Source organism: Phoenix dactylifera, chromosome 8, assembly GCF_009389715.1.
Source record: "Phoenix dactylifera cultivar Barhee BC4 chromosome 8, palm_55x_up_171113_PBpolish2nd_filt_p, whole genome shotgun sequence".
Classification (NCBI taxonomy): domain Eukaryota; kingdom Viridiplantae; phylum Streptophyta; class Magnoliopsida; order Arecales; family Arecaceae; genus Phoenix; species Phoenix dactylifera.
This window is the reverse complement of record NC_052399.1, coordinates 9951753-9966842: the sequence shown is the minus strand read 5'-3', so window position 1 is coordinate 9966842 and position 15090 is coordinate 9951753. Positions and strand designations below refer to the sequence as shown.

Here is a 15090-nt window from a genome sequence, read left to right as displayed (position 1 = left end):
ACTAAAGACGAGATGCAGTGTGCTTGACGAAACTACCCTTATCGCACCGGCGATATTACGATCTCCCCCCAATCTCGTCCTGTCCGCTCGTCCATGGCGTCAAGGAGCGACGGGATTTATGGGTGGAGGACACGTGGTTGGGGGTGGATCGAAGGGTAGAGATGGAGCCGCATGGAGCGAAACCCGGCGAGGGGTTTATCGGGATAAATGCAAGGGGTTAGTGGTTCTGGTGACCGGACAAGTCGTTATTGGGTGACGGGCAGCTGTTGACCGAGAGCATCCAATAGCGCCCTGCCGTCTTCCATCCGATTGGATGCGGTAACCAGCGGTGAGGATAAGGTTGTTATGGTCAAGGCGCATCGCCGTCCATCCAAAAGACTGGGACAGGCGGCCGATAAATGTGCGCCGTGATAAACTGGCTTCCGCAAGAGAAATGGATACACTATTCCTAAATTTCTGGGATGATATTTCTTGTTTGGTTTATGTTATCCCTGAAATTAAGGGATCCCGAAAGTGGAGGGCAAGAGTTTTCCTTCATCCCAACATCGTTATCGCATTTCTATTGCCTTCCTTCCCACATCGCCCACAGCCTACCGCATGAGTCATGGGTGCCGGTCTCTAAACGGAGTCTTTGACTTGTTTACGAGAGTTTTATGGATTATGATATTCTTTGTAGACTTAGGATCCACAGTACGTGCAGCCTTCTAACAAAACATAAGCCCTCTTATACCCAAGAAAGACAAAAAAAAATAATAAAACAAAAAACAAGACGTGGGCCTTGAAAAAAAAATGTTGCTATTCATTGCCAGACGTCCCGATCGGTCTGCCATTTTGTGTGGCAGTTGAGAATATCATTCATCAAGCCTCATTTTAGTTCAAGAAAAACATGGCATAACACAATATTGGATAGCATTTTTCATATAGTGTCTACCAAAAGGAGTAGAATATAGTAATCATTTTTAGGAGATTAGGTGTAGAGGTCGCTATCTAACTAGGGATGGCAATGTTTACCTTGATTCAACTCATTAGAGATTAGATTGAGTTATCTATTTAATAAAATAGTTAGGCTTCGGTGTGAATTTTTGACCCATTTAATGAAGATGTTGCATTTGGGTTGACAGATTTCTGATCTATATATATTTATATCCGAGCCTATTTGTATCTAGCTTGATCTGTCCTGATTGCTACTCCTTTATATGATATTCCATTTTTTCTTGGAGGGATGACTATTTGATAGTTAGGAAAAACAAGCACAACTCAGTTGACCCTTCATAGTTATGTTGGCAGATTTGTTCTCCTCCAAGGTTGAGATGGACTTGGGTTGTATCTTTAGCACAAAAGAATGATTCATCTTCTTTTTTTTCTTTTTTTTTTTTTTTGCGTGAATCCACTATTGGATCACCTATTACATAGATCTCAAAACACTTAGAACTCTATCATTCATCCACCTACAAAAATCTCAAAGCATGCAATGGGTGATCCACACAAAAGAAGGTGAATCCTTCTTTTGCACTAAAGATATAACCCGAGTCCAATTGAGAAGACTTCCACAGATGCTACCATGTCTCAATTGTTTATTTTGATTTCTGCAACAACTATGATTCTATTGCGAAACAAAGCATCCAATTTGAAGTGACGGAATGGCTGCATTCCAAAAATTCTACAGCTAATTGCACTGTTTTCATGAAACGGGCCCTGCACCAATCAAATACATATATAGTTCTGTATGAAATTCTCCAGCAAAGTTGTCCATAGAATAAATCCATATATCATTATAAAACAAGGGGGTTCGATTCCTCTACAGTGCATAAAAAGCATAGGGCAGTGCAATTGTGAATGAGCGCCTTCTCATATTTAACATTCTAGCAATAGTTAGGATTAGTTGTGAAATGTAATAGAAGGAAAGTTTGAGAGATAGAGGTAGGACGGGATGGATTCAGTTTTCTCGTATCCTTGACGTACTCTCTTCCTTCTATCGGGTAGAGGTTGTATCATTTGCATGAAAAAAAGATAATCTTCTAGACTCTACAAAGCGACCAATGAGTGATCCAATGGCAGGTTCATGCGAAGGAAGATCAATCCTTCTTTGGCACGAAAGATACAACGCAACTCTTCCTCCAAGATTCTTGGGGAAGTAAAAGGAAAGGAAATTCCGTTCTCAAACCTGCCGGTTTTATCCTAGAGTTCAGCTCATGGAAATAGAACAAATTAGATGAAAAGTTCTGAGAGTAGCAGGTAGAGATAGAGACTCCACTCCAGCTACTCATGCAAACAGCTGCTGCCGAAATATCATTGCAGGAAATCCCTCAAAGAGCTCTCATTCCTCAAAAAAATCCATTCTATTTCCCTCTCCATCTCCTCTACCAAAACAACCAAGATTTAAGGAACTGACAAATAGAAAACTAATAAAAGAGGAAAATCTTTACAATTCCATGAAAAATTTTGCTCTCTTTTCACATGTTTGATTTTCTAGCAAAATGTAAGAGCCCGAGGTGCTGGATTTGGCTATGATTCAAGTTTTTGCAAAAAATAAAAAGAAAAAAATAGATGAGGGCGCCACGAGAATGGAACTGTCTCGGGGAAGAGGAGACCCTTCTGTAACTGTTATTTTCAAGGAATCCTCGTTGCTCATCAGGAACTTTTTTTTTTCGATTGAATCACCGCTCGTCAGGTTACCGGCAGATATAGGAGCCGTTGGATTAAGTATCCATGCGGTGGCACTCATCCATGGTTGCGCTAACTTTTTGCAGTGCAAAATGACCATAGAGGATCCGAGCCCTAAAAAAGAGATTTTGAGGAGATATTGCATTCTTGAAAGAGACTTTCACCACTAAGGAATGAGCTGGCATAATATAAATCATCTTCCAAAAGTTATATAGCATACCAACATGGTGACCAGAAAAATCTTAATGGACTGATGAGATCTACTAAAAGTTGCAGAGCATACCAACATGGTGACCAGAAAAATCTTAATGGACTGATAAGATCTACTAAAAGTTGCAGAGCATACCAACATGGTGACCAGAAAAATCTTAATGGACTGATAAGATCTTCTAAAAGTTGCAGAGCATACCAACATGGTGACCAGAAAAATCTTAATGGACTGATATATCCCCCAGATTCTTAGACATGGGCTGTCTGAATGGCAACTCAATGAAGCCGTCAACACTTCAACAGGCCAGGCCATCAGGTGGGTACGGTTTGACCACTTGCTCGCGCATTTGGAGCAATTAGAGAATATCTTTCTTGAAACTCATGCTTCCGAGATAGTTGGCCTCGAGAAAGTATTGGAGGCTGTGATGGCAGGGAACAAATTGCACAATATATGTAAAATATGAAAATGGTCTTTATCAAATATGCATCCAAACTTAATGTTTTACATTAATTGTCCTGTGCATCAGCTGAGCATTCTTGCTGACCTCCATTAACAAAACTAGCTTAATAAAGAGCGAAGAATTAGGGGGCCAGGACTGTCCTCACTAATAAATGTATGTGCAAGAGCAAGAATGTAATCGTGCAGTAGTGACTCCACCATATTCCTCTGACATTAAAATTCACAAAGGCAATGAAGTAATGCTGACGATTTCATAAATGTTTATTCAAATTAATCCCCACAGAGGAAGGAAACAGTCTTCGGTAAACAATTAGCTGCTCAAACTACACCAGCTAGAGCAACTCCAAAACGCTTTATCTGTGGAGGGCAATTAGCCTGTGCTCATTCTACTTTCAGAACTATCTTCATGAACTCGTATACAAAGTAACTAATGGAAGCAGAGGGCAATACCTGAAAGGAGAAGAGGAGATTAGTTGAAAACCTAGAAACTATCAACTGAAAATTTATATAGAGATGATAGAGAACAAATGAATCAGCATAAATACCTGTAACAAGCTGGGAATCAGGCCAGCGTACAGTGCAGGGATGCCCCCTTGCTCAACTATTTTTGCAGCCGTAGCAAATGCATTTAGTTTTGTTGCCTGAACCTGCAATTGCAGCTGTCGCCTGACCACCTCAAAAGGATATGTAGCAGCCTCAGCACAAGCACCAGCAATGGCCCCATACAGTAAAGTCCTCAGGGGACCCAGCTCTAGTTGATCCAAGGCATTCACATCTTCACCTTGATGTTGCTTCATCAGAGATATCCGCATCTTTCCTTCAGGTGAATGAAGATAAGATGACTTCAATATATCGTAAACACCATAGAAAACTGCACCAGAAGGGGCCATGCTCATAAGAGAAGGTACCAATCCCTTGTAAAGAGAAAAGAACCCTTCAGTTTGCACCATGTGCTGGAAGACACCAATAACACCGCCTAAAGCTTCCCCTCCAGGTGCTACCATCTTTGTACGGATCTGGAATTGAAAACTTTATGTAAATAGACACATTTAAGAGGGGCAAAAGAAAAGGGAATCGCAGAAAGAACATGCTACCTCTTAAACCAATGGTAATGATATTGTTCTCAGAAGAGACTAGCAAGTTTCAGATTGCGCTGCTTCATGAGATTATCCCCAATATTATTTAGCTAATGCTATCTAACAAATAACAACCAGGGCAATTTTCTACTAATAACCTGGTTACTTCTTGTCCAAAATTGGGAACAAAGTGCAACAGTTAATCCACAATCCTGACTAGGTAAATACAACCAAATGAAACATACCGTGTCCATTGGCAGACATAGTATTGTAGCAGTAATGCCAGCTGCAGCGCCTGCAAGGAACCTTTCGAAATTTGTTGTTTCTTCATTTCCAGACATTTTGAGAAGTTGTTTCCTATATGTATCATATGCATAGAAATTTACTGCCTTAAATGGAGCAGTACGAAGAATGTTGACAAAATTGCCTCTCCAGAAGCCTTTCAGACCTTGTGTGGTTGCAATTTTATGGACAAGTGCAAATAAATTCATCTGTTCACCACGAACTATATACTCCAACTTTAGTCTTTCAAGAGGAGCAACAAAGGTTCTGATACACCAGAACATCATGTTCAGGAAAGATAATATAATGGTGACATCAACCAAAAAGATATCTTGGTTTTAATATCATTAACACATAGGACAGAGCAGAAATTCCTTCAAGAAGTAAGTGATTCAGTTCCACAACTAAATAATAGATACATTATGTAATAACCGCGTCAAAAGCTCAATCCCATGGAAAATTTATATATGAAACAGAAAACTTGCTAACATGTTACAGAGTCTAAAAAATATCCAGAACATAGGGTTCAAAAAATTTTCTAAATTTACATGAAACAAATATGCAACCTACAAAATTAATTCACTCAATGCCCAGCTAAACATTTAACAGTTAGTTCATGAAAATTGCAATTTTTCTAACTAGAGGAATTCTGTTAAAAAATGAGGGAATCACATGCAAACAGTATTTTGGAGAATTGGTATCAGAAAATATCATGAAGTTGTTTCACTAAAATGATCAAATAAATGTAGAAAATGTCATATATTTACAAGCCTAAACAAACATCTAAGAACCTGAGACATGGGAGCAAGTATTTGCCTGTATAGCTCTAGAGATTTCACATACAGGACCAAAGTTCATCTACTACAAATATTTTGAGTCTTAATGACTGAAAAACATGTAACTATCCTAGCTCTGCCTATCATTGTGCTCACTCAAAGCACATACAAGGATTCATTGTTCTCTCTCTGAAACAACTGGATCACTAATGATCTTCATGACTCTAAAAATAATATGGTAACACATCCAATAAAAAATCCAACTGATTGAGGAGATGACTTCTTGTTAAACTTTAATACATGCTATACATCTACCAAAATCATCACAATCAAGTTTTTGAAATTTGGTTCTGTTTTCAATTCCCCTGCATAAAGTTTCTGTTTGGGCAGTTTTCAGCGGTTTCACTCAGTTGCCACTGCCAGAACCAGAAGCAGATGCAGGAGTATGTGCTGGTGCTGGTGCAGGTGCATGGAAGCATATATTTTAGGAACACTTTTAGCAAGTAAGTGTTTAGGAAGCAGGTGCAGGTTCAAGATTCTAGGAAGATTCTGAAACAGAAACATTACCCTAGGTGGAAAATTCCGGCTACAAAGATTTTACTCATTCAGAATTTCAGTCAAAAAAGTCAGAATAAAATCCAGAAAAAGAAAATGAGAAAAAAAGACACAAGCAATTTATTTCATATCATTTTATTGTATTTTGAATTATCTAGTGTCATAATCTGTATAGTTCAGAAAGTTTAGAGTAGAAACTAAATTGTACTGAAGCCAAATGAATTACTTTTAACAGAAAAGTATACCAACATAACTAGTGGAAAAATTCAAAGGACTCTACTTAAAAATTAGGAAGAACGGACCCATAGATCTTGCTTTCTTTTACCATTTTTAATCACTTAGCAATTCTTTTTCTCAAAAACAAAGATAAAGTAGAAAGGTTAGATTTCTTTACCCCTTGAGATTTTGATTCTTGTATTCATTGTTGATTTTTGTCAATCTACTAGAATTTGGTAAACAATTCTTCTTCTACAACTAACTTCTTTTTTTTTTGTTGAGGAATAGGATGGAAGAAAACCAACTGAAATTGGGGCAAAGGTGAGATCAACTTAATTCACCGGCTTCCAACTCCTAGCAACTTTACCAACTCATCCTATTGGTACCATTTTTTGCAAGTCATTTTGTGTGCGCTACTTCTTACAAAAGTAACAAAATGTGCCTTTCTTTTCCTTGAATGTGTATTAAGATATATTTGTTCTCCCAATGCTTCACATAACTCTAGTAAAGCAGCAACCCATCATTTAAACCATTCCTTCTAACAAACTAAGAACTCAATGAAAATTGTCGGGACATAAGCTTCCTCAATATTCGGGGTTATTGACACAACTCCTCTGGAGTGAAATAAATGCACCATTTGGGTTTGTCCTATTGAATAAGATTGCATATACAAAATTATATGCAATGAAATCCAAGTCATTTTCAAGATGGCAATTTGATAGCTGTCTGGACAACAGAAACTTAGAAGTCAAATGGCTTTGCTTTTTAAATACTTCCTTAAATTGAGCTAAGTAAGAAACGCACAAGGGTTGAAAAGGGAGATTGTTGCATTCGTACTTCTCAATCCTGTTGTTTCTAATAAACCATATCAGTAAGAGGATGAAGGAATAAAGTAGCTACCACCAGATAGTTGGCAATATGGAGTCATGGAACTCAAAATAGAGAAAAGATGGAAGGATAGAGAGGACCAGAAAGAATAGTAAAAAGTTGGGTATTTATTGCAATAGCTAATATTCATAATGGAATCCTTTTGTATTAATTAAACTAATACCTGAAAGATAGTTATGAGAAACAATATATGCAGCAATAATCCACAGAGAAACAAAAAATAACTTGCATCCAAGAGACAATTTCCTACAGTGTATTTGTATACAAAATATAAGAAGAAAATTGAACTATCAGGCATATTACAAGCACTGAAATACCAAGGATCAAAGAGACCAAGGATGCTCACCTGAACACTCTTAATCCTTTTATAGTGACTAAAAATTATTATGTGCTACGCAATCACTAATATGAACTTGCACAGACCATGACATACTTGTCAATTAGGTTTATCAATTCTTGATGCAAGTACGTCAAAACTTCTTTAATATAAAAAGCCTAATTTACAATGCCAACAGCAGAACATGACACATCTGCTACAGATTTTCAGGTTACAATTCTTAGAAAGTAGTAGAACTCTTATAGTTTAATTGTACATTGGAAGGATCCTATAGTACTCCAACCTTTTCATTCCTCCTCGAAAAAACCCCTCCTTAGACCATTCATACAAAACCTCAGACTTGCAATCGAAAAAGGTAAATGCTCAAAAGATGCAAATGTCCACTAGGTTAATACTACTAGAAGCAAGACTGACTAAAGACAGACTCTTTTGATCATCAGGAAAACATGAATTATCTAAATACGATGCGAAATGCAACTGCGACATTGCAGCCATCAACAAACACAAAATGCAATTCTTTTTTAGGAACAAATGCTGACATATTAAAAATAAATGTGCAGCAAACTACAGAATTTCTTTATGTCATCCAAGCTAAATAATGGAAAACATTACTCAGCATCCAATAATAGCTATAACAGGATAAGTAATGATAAAAACCACCAAACAGCTATCCCATACCTCGAAACCATTGCGGCCACAGCCCCCGCCCACAGATGCTTGGTGGTGTTCATGGCGCCAGCTCCGGCCCCCTGCGTTCTAAGCTCCTTTTTCTCCACCTCCTTTAGCACCACCTCATCCACCTCCTTCCCCTCCAATGCCTGCTCCTCCGAACTCCCCACCCCATTCTGCCCCAAAAACCCCTCCGACTCCCGCACGAGCCCCTCTCCTCCCTTGACCGACAAGCTCACCGACAAGAATTGGCCCCCACCCACCCTCCCACGCCGGCACACCCCCAGAACGAACTCCCTCCGGCGAGAAGCCACCAATCTAACGACCGAGGCCGCCGGATTCGCGACCGAGATCGAGGAGACGATGGAGCTGGGGACGGAGGAGTCGAGGAAGAGACCTCCCACGACGAAGACTGCGGGGTCCTCGGCGGAAAAGGGGATCCAAGAGGGGATTAGGGCGTCCCGGAACCAGACCTCCAGCGGCGGCATCGCGAAGGCGGGATCGAAGAGACAAGAAAGCTAAGATCGATGAAAGAAGGGAGGGGGTTGGAGTCGGAGCAGGAGAGCGTTTATAGGGTTAGGGTTTTTGGAGCGGAGGGAGGAGTCGGGAGGCATAGAATAGGAGGGAGGGGAGTTTGGGGGGAGAGGACAAGGGAATGTGGCACATATTCTCAATTCTTTATTTCTCTATCGGGAATGTATTGTTCTTTGATAGTGGCGAGGATGCCGCATAGCTTCCATCGCCCACCTTGTGTATGTGATTATGGCTTTCGGCGTCTGAGACAAGCAACCGGGCTGCCGGCGGGCGCTAACGTGCGCAGGGATGTGGCGGAGTGCCGTGGTAATTGGTCTGGATTCACTAATGGCCACGGTGTTTTGACTGTTTGGTGGTTGGGCACGTGCGGTACACGTGCGAAGTACATACTTATCCGGCAATTAGTGAGAGGGGCACGTTTTATTTGTGATAAAATTGTTGCTTATTTCTTAAAGTAAAGTTTTCTTCGAGAAAAAGTGTTATAATGATATATGTTTAAATATCTTTAACCAACTTGTTAGGTGTTTCAAAGCCCAATCCTGCTAGATATAAGCAAATAATTAATTAAGTTTTTTTTAACTAATCTTATTTCTCTAGAGTCATAATCATTTACATTCCTGAATGCTAATTTATATGACAACATTGTCTCTATTACCTTGTGTTAGTAAGAGGTTGGTGCTTTATTACAAAACCCCACCATAAATTGTACCAACATCATGGATTGAGCTAATCCACTTATATTTTATGATTGATCATAGGCAACCATAATTGGAGGACTGGCCTTTCCCAATTCAATCTAAACTGGCCCTCCCTTGTTCAATCCATACCGGAGAGGATCCTGGCATTATCTAGAAAGTCTTTTTTGATAGAACATTTTATTGAGGGATTATTCGTTGGGAAAAAATGTTCGGATGCCTCGAATTACAATTACAAGTTGCAGTTCAAATGCCAAAAAGTCTCAATATTTGTAATTGAAATTGATCGCAGTTTGAATTACAAGGAATCTTGCAATTGAAAAAGTTCTTTGGAAAAAAAAAATAATTCTATAGATGTATATAATGCATGATATAGAAGGTTTTTTCAACACGAACCGTGATATAAAAGTAATTTGACAAATAAGTTGAGGAGCATCTATGCGTTGTTAATCCCCGGTGGATAGGTTTATTCGGGCTTTGGAAAAAGAGTGGTGGGAAGAATAAATGGGAAGAAGTATTCCTATTAGTGACAAACAAAATTTCATGAAAATTTAGCTGCAACTTTGTGGTTATTTAATACAACCTTCTTCTCTACCAGGAACCCTAGTTAAGAAATTCCATTTCCATCTGTATGCACAAAATTTTCAGACATTGCAAAATCCTGCAGAGCTAATCCTGATATAAACAATTGAGATTGGCCATGAAAACAGATTGCAGCATCAAATCTTCTAGCCAATAACAAAAAAAAAAAATCTCAAGTTGTTGAATTAGTGCTAGCCGATGGTAAAGCAAAGAGAAAAGCAGGTTTCATATTCTGTTTGCCTGCCATTCCTGGCTTATCAGATAAAAGAAGAGACGTCCAAGATACGTTGGTATAGGAGTAGTTAGTGATGTTTGAAAGAATGGGTGATTAGAAGAGTTTCATCTTTTCTTACATCCAGTTTCCAAACAGGAATCGGGAAATTCTTTTTGAGCAACACAACACTTCTCAGAGAGGAATCTGAGATAAGAAATTGGAAGACTACCCTAACTACACCAGAAGTTGGAGGCTAATTGCTTTGCATTTTTATCTCACCCTTATTAACATCTAGAAACCGGTTGCATGGCTTTGGGAAGGCATGAAAAAAAAAAAAAATCGGAAACAATCAGATCTAACATATACAGGGACCAAGAAAACCAACTCAAAGCCCTCGGAAAGAAAATAATGCAGATTTGAGGCCAAAAAATTGCTTTTAATCTTTAAAACCTTTACAAGCTAACCAATATTCGTTCCATCTTTTAATCTTTTATAAGAACCAAAATCTCTCTTTTCCAATCATCCCAGACAATTCTTCTCCCTTTTCCATCAATTTCACATTTTTTCTCACGGTAGACAGTTCAAATCAAGCTCAAGAGCAAGAAGAAGCAGAATAGCCCCTCATCAAAACCCTAACTGAAATCTCTATATCAGCTCCATCCAGATCAAAACAAGAAACAAAGAGAAGCACAACATCATCGCCAGAAGTCCAGCATGAAGCATTACCTCCTTCCCAACGAAGCGCTCCAATCGCCGCCTCCTCGCACGCTCCAGGACCAGCTCCGTCCTCAGATCCGCCGCGTATCTCCACAGATCCTCACTCTCCTGATAAAAATATTGGGTGGTTCCAAAAGAGCGCAAAGAAACACTAGAAAAGAGGAGAAAAGGGGGAACCCAAGGGGGTTCGGGGAATCACCGGACGATCCGCCGCCGCCGCCGGAGGCGGTCCGACGATCTGGCGGGGGGACGATCGGAGCTCGGCGAGCATGGAAGCGACCCTCGCGCATTGGATCGCGGTCTGGAGCTTAAAACTAAGCTCTGGTTCGCCGTCCTTCTTCCCCATCTCGCGCCTCTCTGCTCTCTCTTTCTCCAAGGACGCCGCTAGCGAGGTTCGACCCTGTTTTAAAACCTTTCGGTTCCCGCGTCTTAGTTTCTATTGTTTTCTCTTTTTTTCACTTTTAGCTCCAAAAATAGACCGTAAAGTTTTTGAGTGTTTTTATCTCATATATCAGTTGTTACTGATCGTTACAGCCATCATAATAATTTTTAAATTTTTGAGAAAACAATACTTTCAAGTTCTTCTAAGAAGTTGTATATAAAACTTTTCTATACTATGCTGTTATGTATTATAATAGTTAGTCCTACTAAAAAATATTCTCAGTGCTCGAAAGCTCAGAATTGCTAACTTGCCAATCTGATAATGAATTGAGTGACCGATTCATTGCGGTTAAATTGCACCAACCTCTCCTTGTCACCTAGAAATAGTATTATTCTTCTATACTTTGTGGAGCCTTATAGTATTACTAATGAAAATAATCAGTTTATAATGGGAATGGTACCCTCTATTTGATAGTTTCATCATTCATCTAATAATACCATTTATTGCATATGACTTCTGCTTTTAAATAATAGTTTTTTATAAAAACTTGTGTGTACATGGCAATGGTTCATCTTCCTTAAAACCTTTCAGAAACATGTTCGATTTATGATTTTTGTTTCGAAACCAAGGGGCGGTAAAAGTAGCATTTTCGCCGTTAATTAACCACTAACCTGGTATATATATATATATATATAGCGCTATAAAAGGGAGTTCACACTCATTCTAGTGAGATGCTTATGCACATGTAGCAGCATTCTCTTGCATAATTTAGTCTGACATTAAACCATCATTTTCATTGTAATTGGAAACAACAGTCCTTTAGTGGTGTTTCTTTCTCTCTCTTTTTGAGAGGTTTTATTTTCTTAAGGGCTATGCAAGACTACAACTCACCTTAGGCTTTCTCTTACTTATGGCCACAAATAACCAACCTGATCTTTTCTCGGTAATCTTGAGACAAGTCCAATTAGTTTCCTAGGAAACCATGATCATGGCAACTCAAGCAACTTGCAAGTGTATCCTGTCTCTTGACCAACTTCAAAATCAAGAGGTGCTTATCAAGAGTATAAACTGATTTGCATACAGGTCTAAATTCTACCAGGTTCTGCCACCAGCCTTGCATTTCTTGCTTCCACCTACATGACATCCATGACGAGCAAAATCCTATCCACCTTTTAACTATGCCAATTTGAGAGTAGATTATAGCTCATCTAAAGATTATTTCTGGAAGACAATCCCTAAGGCGTTTCATACTATAGTGTGAATACATCCAAGAAAATCAAAACACAACATATCCCTAAAAGCTCTAAGCACTTGTGTCTCAGTAGTCCAGAGTACTCTGCCAGAGCTATCAGCCATAAAGGAGGTCATTCATTTCGCAGTCCGTTCGCCTCTCGGTACGTGTTTCACCCCAATATTTTAATTGCATTAGATAGAGTCATGCTTATCATTTTTGGACGAACACCGGTAGCTTGGATAACACAATCAGTAGCAGTGGTTTTAGAGGAGCCACGAGCACACTTTGTTAATGATCTCACATGCATTCCATCTTTCCGCCCAAGTTAGATGACTTAGTCATTCACGTGAAGGCATCAACTTTAATCACAATGGTTTTCTAAATCTCCATGTTTGGTCAATTCACTTCTAAAATGGATTACCCATAGTTACATATCAATAATTTCCAAATGTTGCCCCGCTCAACATCATTAAGATCTAACATCTGATTTGCAAGTTACTGCAATAATTTATCTTTCTTAATTTCACGCTGAAACTTTCTTGCATTATTTTTACTAGTCTTATGGAAATGAAGAAGTTCATATAAGTTATGTATCTTGGCTACAACATCAGAAAAACAGCAAGTCAGTTGAGATGCCATAATTAGAAACACTGACTACATCATAATGATACCATCCAAACTAAGCAGCATTAATTGGACTGCTCTACCTCACCTAAAAGATTGAGAACTCATTACTCCTACATGCGGGTGCAAATGGGTCAGGTCGGATCAGATCATGAGTGACTCCGACCCGATCTGGTTTTTTATTCAGATCCTAATTTTGGACTGAGACCTGACCCAATTAAAAATTGTGGCACCCTTTAATAAAAGAAAATGGGGTTGCCACAACCCCCATAAATGAAAGTGAGCTTAAAAATCGTGGTACAACTTAGTACACTGCTGATAGAGCTCAGATTCATCGCGCAGCAAGCCGACTTGCATTCAGATATCCAAAATGAAGGCTTACTCTTATGGGAAAAAAAAAAGCTATTGGAAAGAACAAGGGAAACCAACCATATTCTACCAGTAAAAAAGCATTTATAACAACCAAATTTGCACCTTTATGTCAGAATAAAAACCTTAAGTAGACATTGTTTTCAGCATCAACCATCTGTTACCTAAAAGTGGAAGGTGAATCTATTACACAGACAATACTTGATATCTAAGCTTACCACTACCAAACACATTTCTATTTGTATATTTACATCACCCTAGGAAGCCCCCACTCTTTACATTTCTTTATGCTCCTAGTTTCATGTCTTTCCTTTTTCCTATTTAGATAAAGGCCATGAATTCTCTATCTTAATCCTTAATCCTTGCAGCATAGTAGCTTAAACCCTGGCTTAAGCGACCTCGATGAACTATAACTTGGTGGGTGCACAAACTTGCAATTCGGGCATGATGGGGTGGCCTTGGACATCATGACCAACATGTGGCACCGCATGCACACCGCAGCCACCATCTCCTGCTGCTCTGTTTCGAGGGACGTCAAGGACCTCGACAAGCTGCCGGAATTATCCCTGGAATTGCAGTCCTGTTTGATTCGCTCTTCTCCACTGATGTGGCTTCTTGGGGGCTCAAACGTGAGGTTGAGCTCGAGGTCTAGGCTTGGACATGAAGCTGGTGGCTCTGTGCTCTCTCTAGGATCTCTATAGGTCCTCCTGTGTGTCCTGGTGTTATAGAAGTGAATCTGGCCTGACTGCAATGACAAAATACTACTTTATCCCAAGCACGCTTAACGGTAGAATTTATTATCCTATGCTATAAAGTCGAACAAGAATAATGGATTTGCACTGAAGTTAGAATCTTCTAATTGAATTCTGCTGTTAAGAGCTGTATGTTGGAAGATAGAATTATCGATCTACAGTACCTTGATATCAAGGCATCGTTCCCATTCCAAGGGCAAGGGAGAGTCGAGATGGAGATCGACGTCCTCGGCTTTCGACGACTTGAACTCCTTTGCGAAGAAGTTGTCGTCGCTCTCTTCACTGTATTCCCTCTTCCTTTTCATCGATAGCGGGTTCTCCAGGTTGGAGTATTCCTTTTCCTCTGAAGAGAGGGCTGCTTGCAAGGACACCATGGTTTCTGATCAAAAGAACCGAGCACTTCCTCTTCCAAACTCTCTCTGTCTCTCTCTTCCGTTGTATGTAACCTTCTACCTTCTCTGTTTGTGTATGTGGTGGTGGATATTGGACTGCTTTTATAGACTATATTAGGAGGCCCATTTAAGAACAGAGAACTGCAAGCAAGTATCCAATAGAGAAAGCCATAAAGAACACAGGGACGGGCCCACAACCCCTTCCTTCACACCTCTAGGATCCAGTCACCACCCCTTTCGCTATCCCTTCACATGGTTCTCAATGGATGCAGGGACTTTCTAGTTTCCCATCGTATCACATGTCGCAAACCACAGGCACCCAAAAAAAGAGGGGAGTGACAATTCCCACTTAAGCAGAGCCATTTGATTAAATCAGAGGGGGATATTGAGCCTCTTTGAGCGAGAGGGAGGAGGGGGTGAGAGAGGGTGCACAAATTAGAAGGTGACACTAAATAAAGGAGA

General features: G+C 39.7%; 2 protein-coding genes across 2 annotated transcripts; both read right to left on the bottom strand.

The window, feature by feature from the left end:
- Nucleotides 1-3326: 3326 nt before the first annotated feature.
- LOC103711250 (probable mitochondrial adenine nucleotide transporter BTL3) lies at nt 3327-8975 on the bottom strand. Its single transcript, XM_008797328.4, has 4 exons — nt 8143-8975; nt 4656-4959; nt 3880-4350; nt 3327-3784 (listed from the first exon to the last, which is right to left on the bottom strand). The coding sequence occupies exons 1-4, from the start codon at nt 8619-8621 to the stop codon at nt 3716-3718; spliced, it is 1323 nt and encodes a 440-aa protein (XP_008795550.2). The 5' UTR covers nt 8622-8975; the 3' UTR covers nt 3327-3715.
- Nucleotides 8976-13551: 4576 nt separating this feature from the next.
- On the bottom strand, nt 13552-14711 carry LOC103711252. The gene is made up of 2 exons (XM_008797329.4): nt 14401-14711; nt 13552-14229 (listed from the first exon to the last, which is right to left on the bottom strand). The coding sequence occupies exons 1-2, from the start codon at nt 14608-14610 to the stop codon at nt 13840-13842; spliced, it is 600 nt and encodes a 199-aa protein (XP_008795551.2). The 5' UTR covers nt 14611-14711; the 3' UTR covers nt 13552-13839.
- Nucleotides 14712-15090: the final 379 nt, after the last annotated feature.

Bases quoted from the DNA above. Each gene is read 5' to 3' on its own strand.
- LOC103711250 (XM_008797328.4), bottom strand. From the start codon at position 8,621: ATGCCGCCGCTGGAGGTCTGGTTCCGGGACGCCCTAATCCCCTCTTGG. The intron at 4,960-8,142 runs GTATGGGATAGC...CTGGTGTATCAG, and splicing joins GTGGCCGCAATGGTTTCGAG to AACCTTTGTTGCTCCTCTTG. The intron at 3,785-3,879 runs GTATTTATGCTG...TTCTCCTTTCAG, and splicing joins TGATTCCCAGCTTGTTACAG to GTATTGCCCTCTGCTTCCAT.
- LOC103711252 (XM_008797329.4), bottom strand. From the start codon at position 14,610: ATGGTGTCCTTGCAAGCAGCCCTCTCTTCAGAGGAAAAGGAATACTCC. The intron at 14,230-14,400 runs GTACTGTAGATC...TTGTCATTGCAG, and splicing joins AACGATGCCTTGATATCAAG to TCAGGCCAGATTCACTTCTA.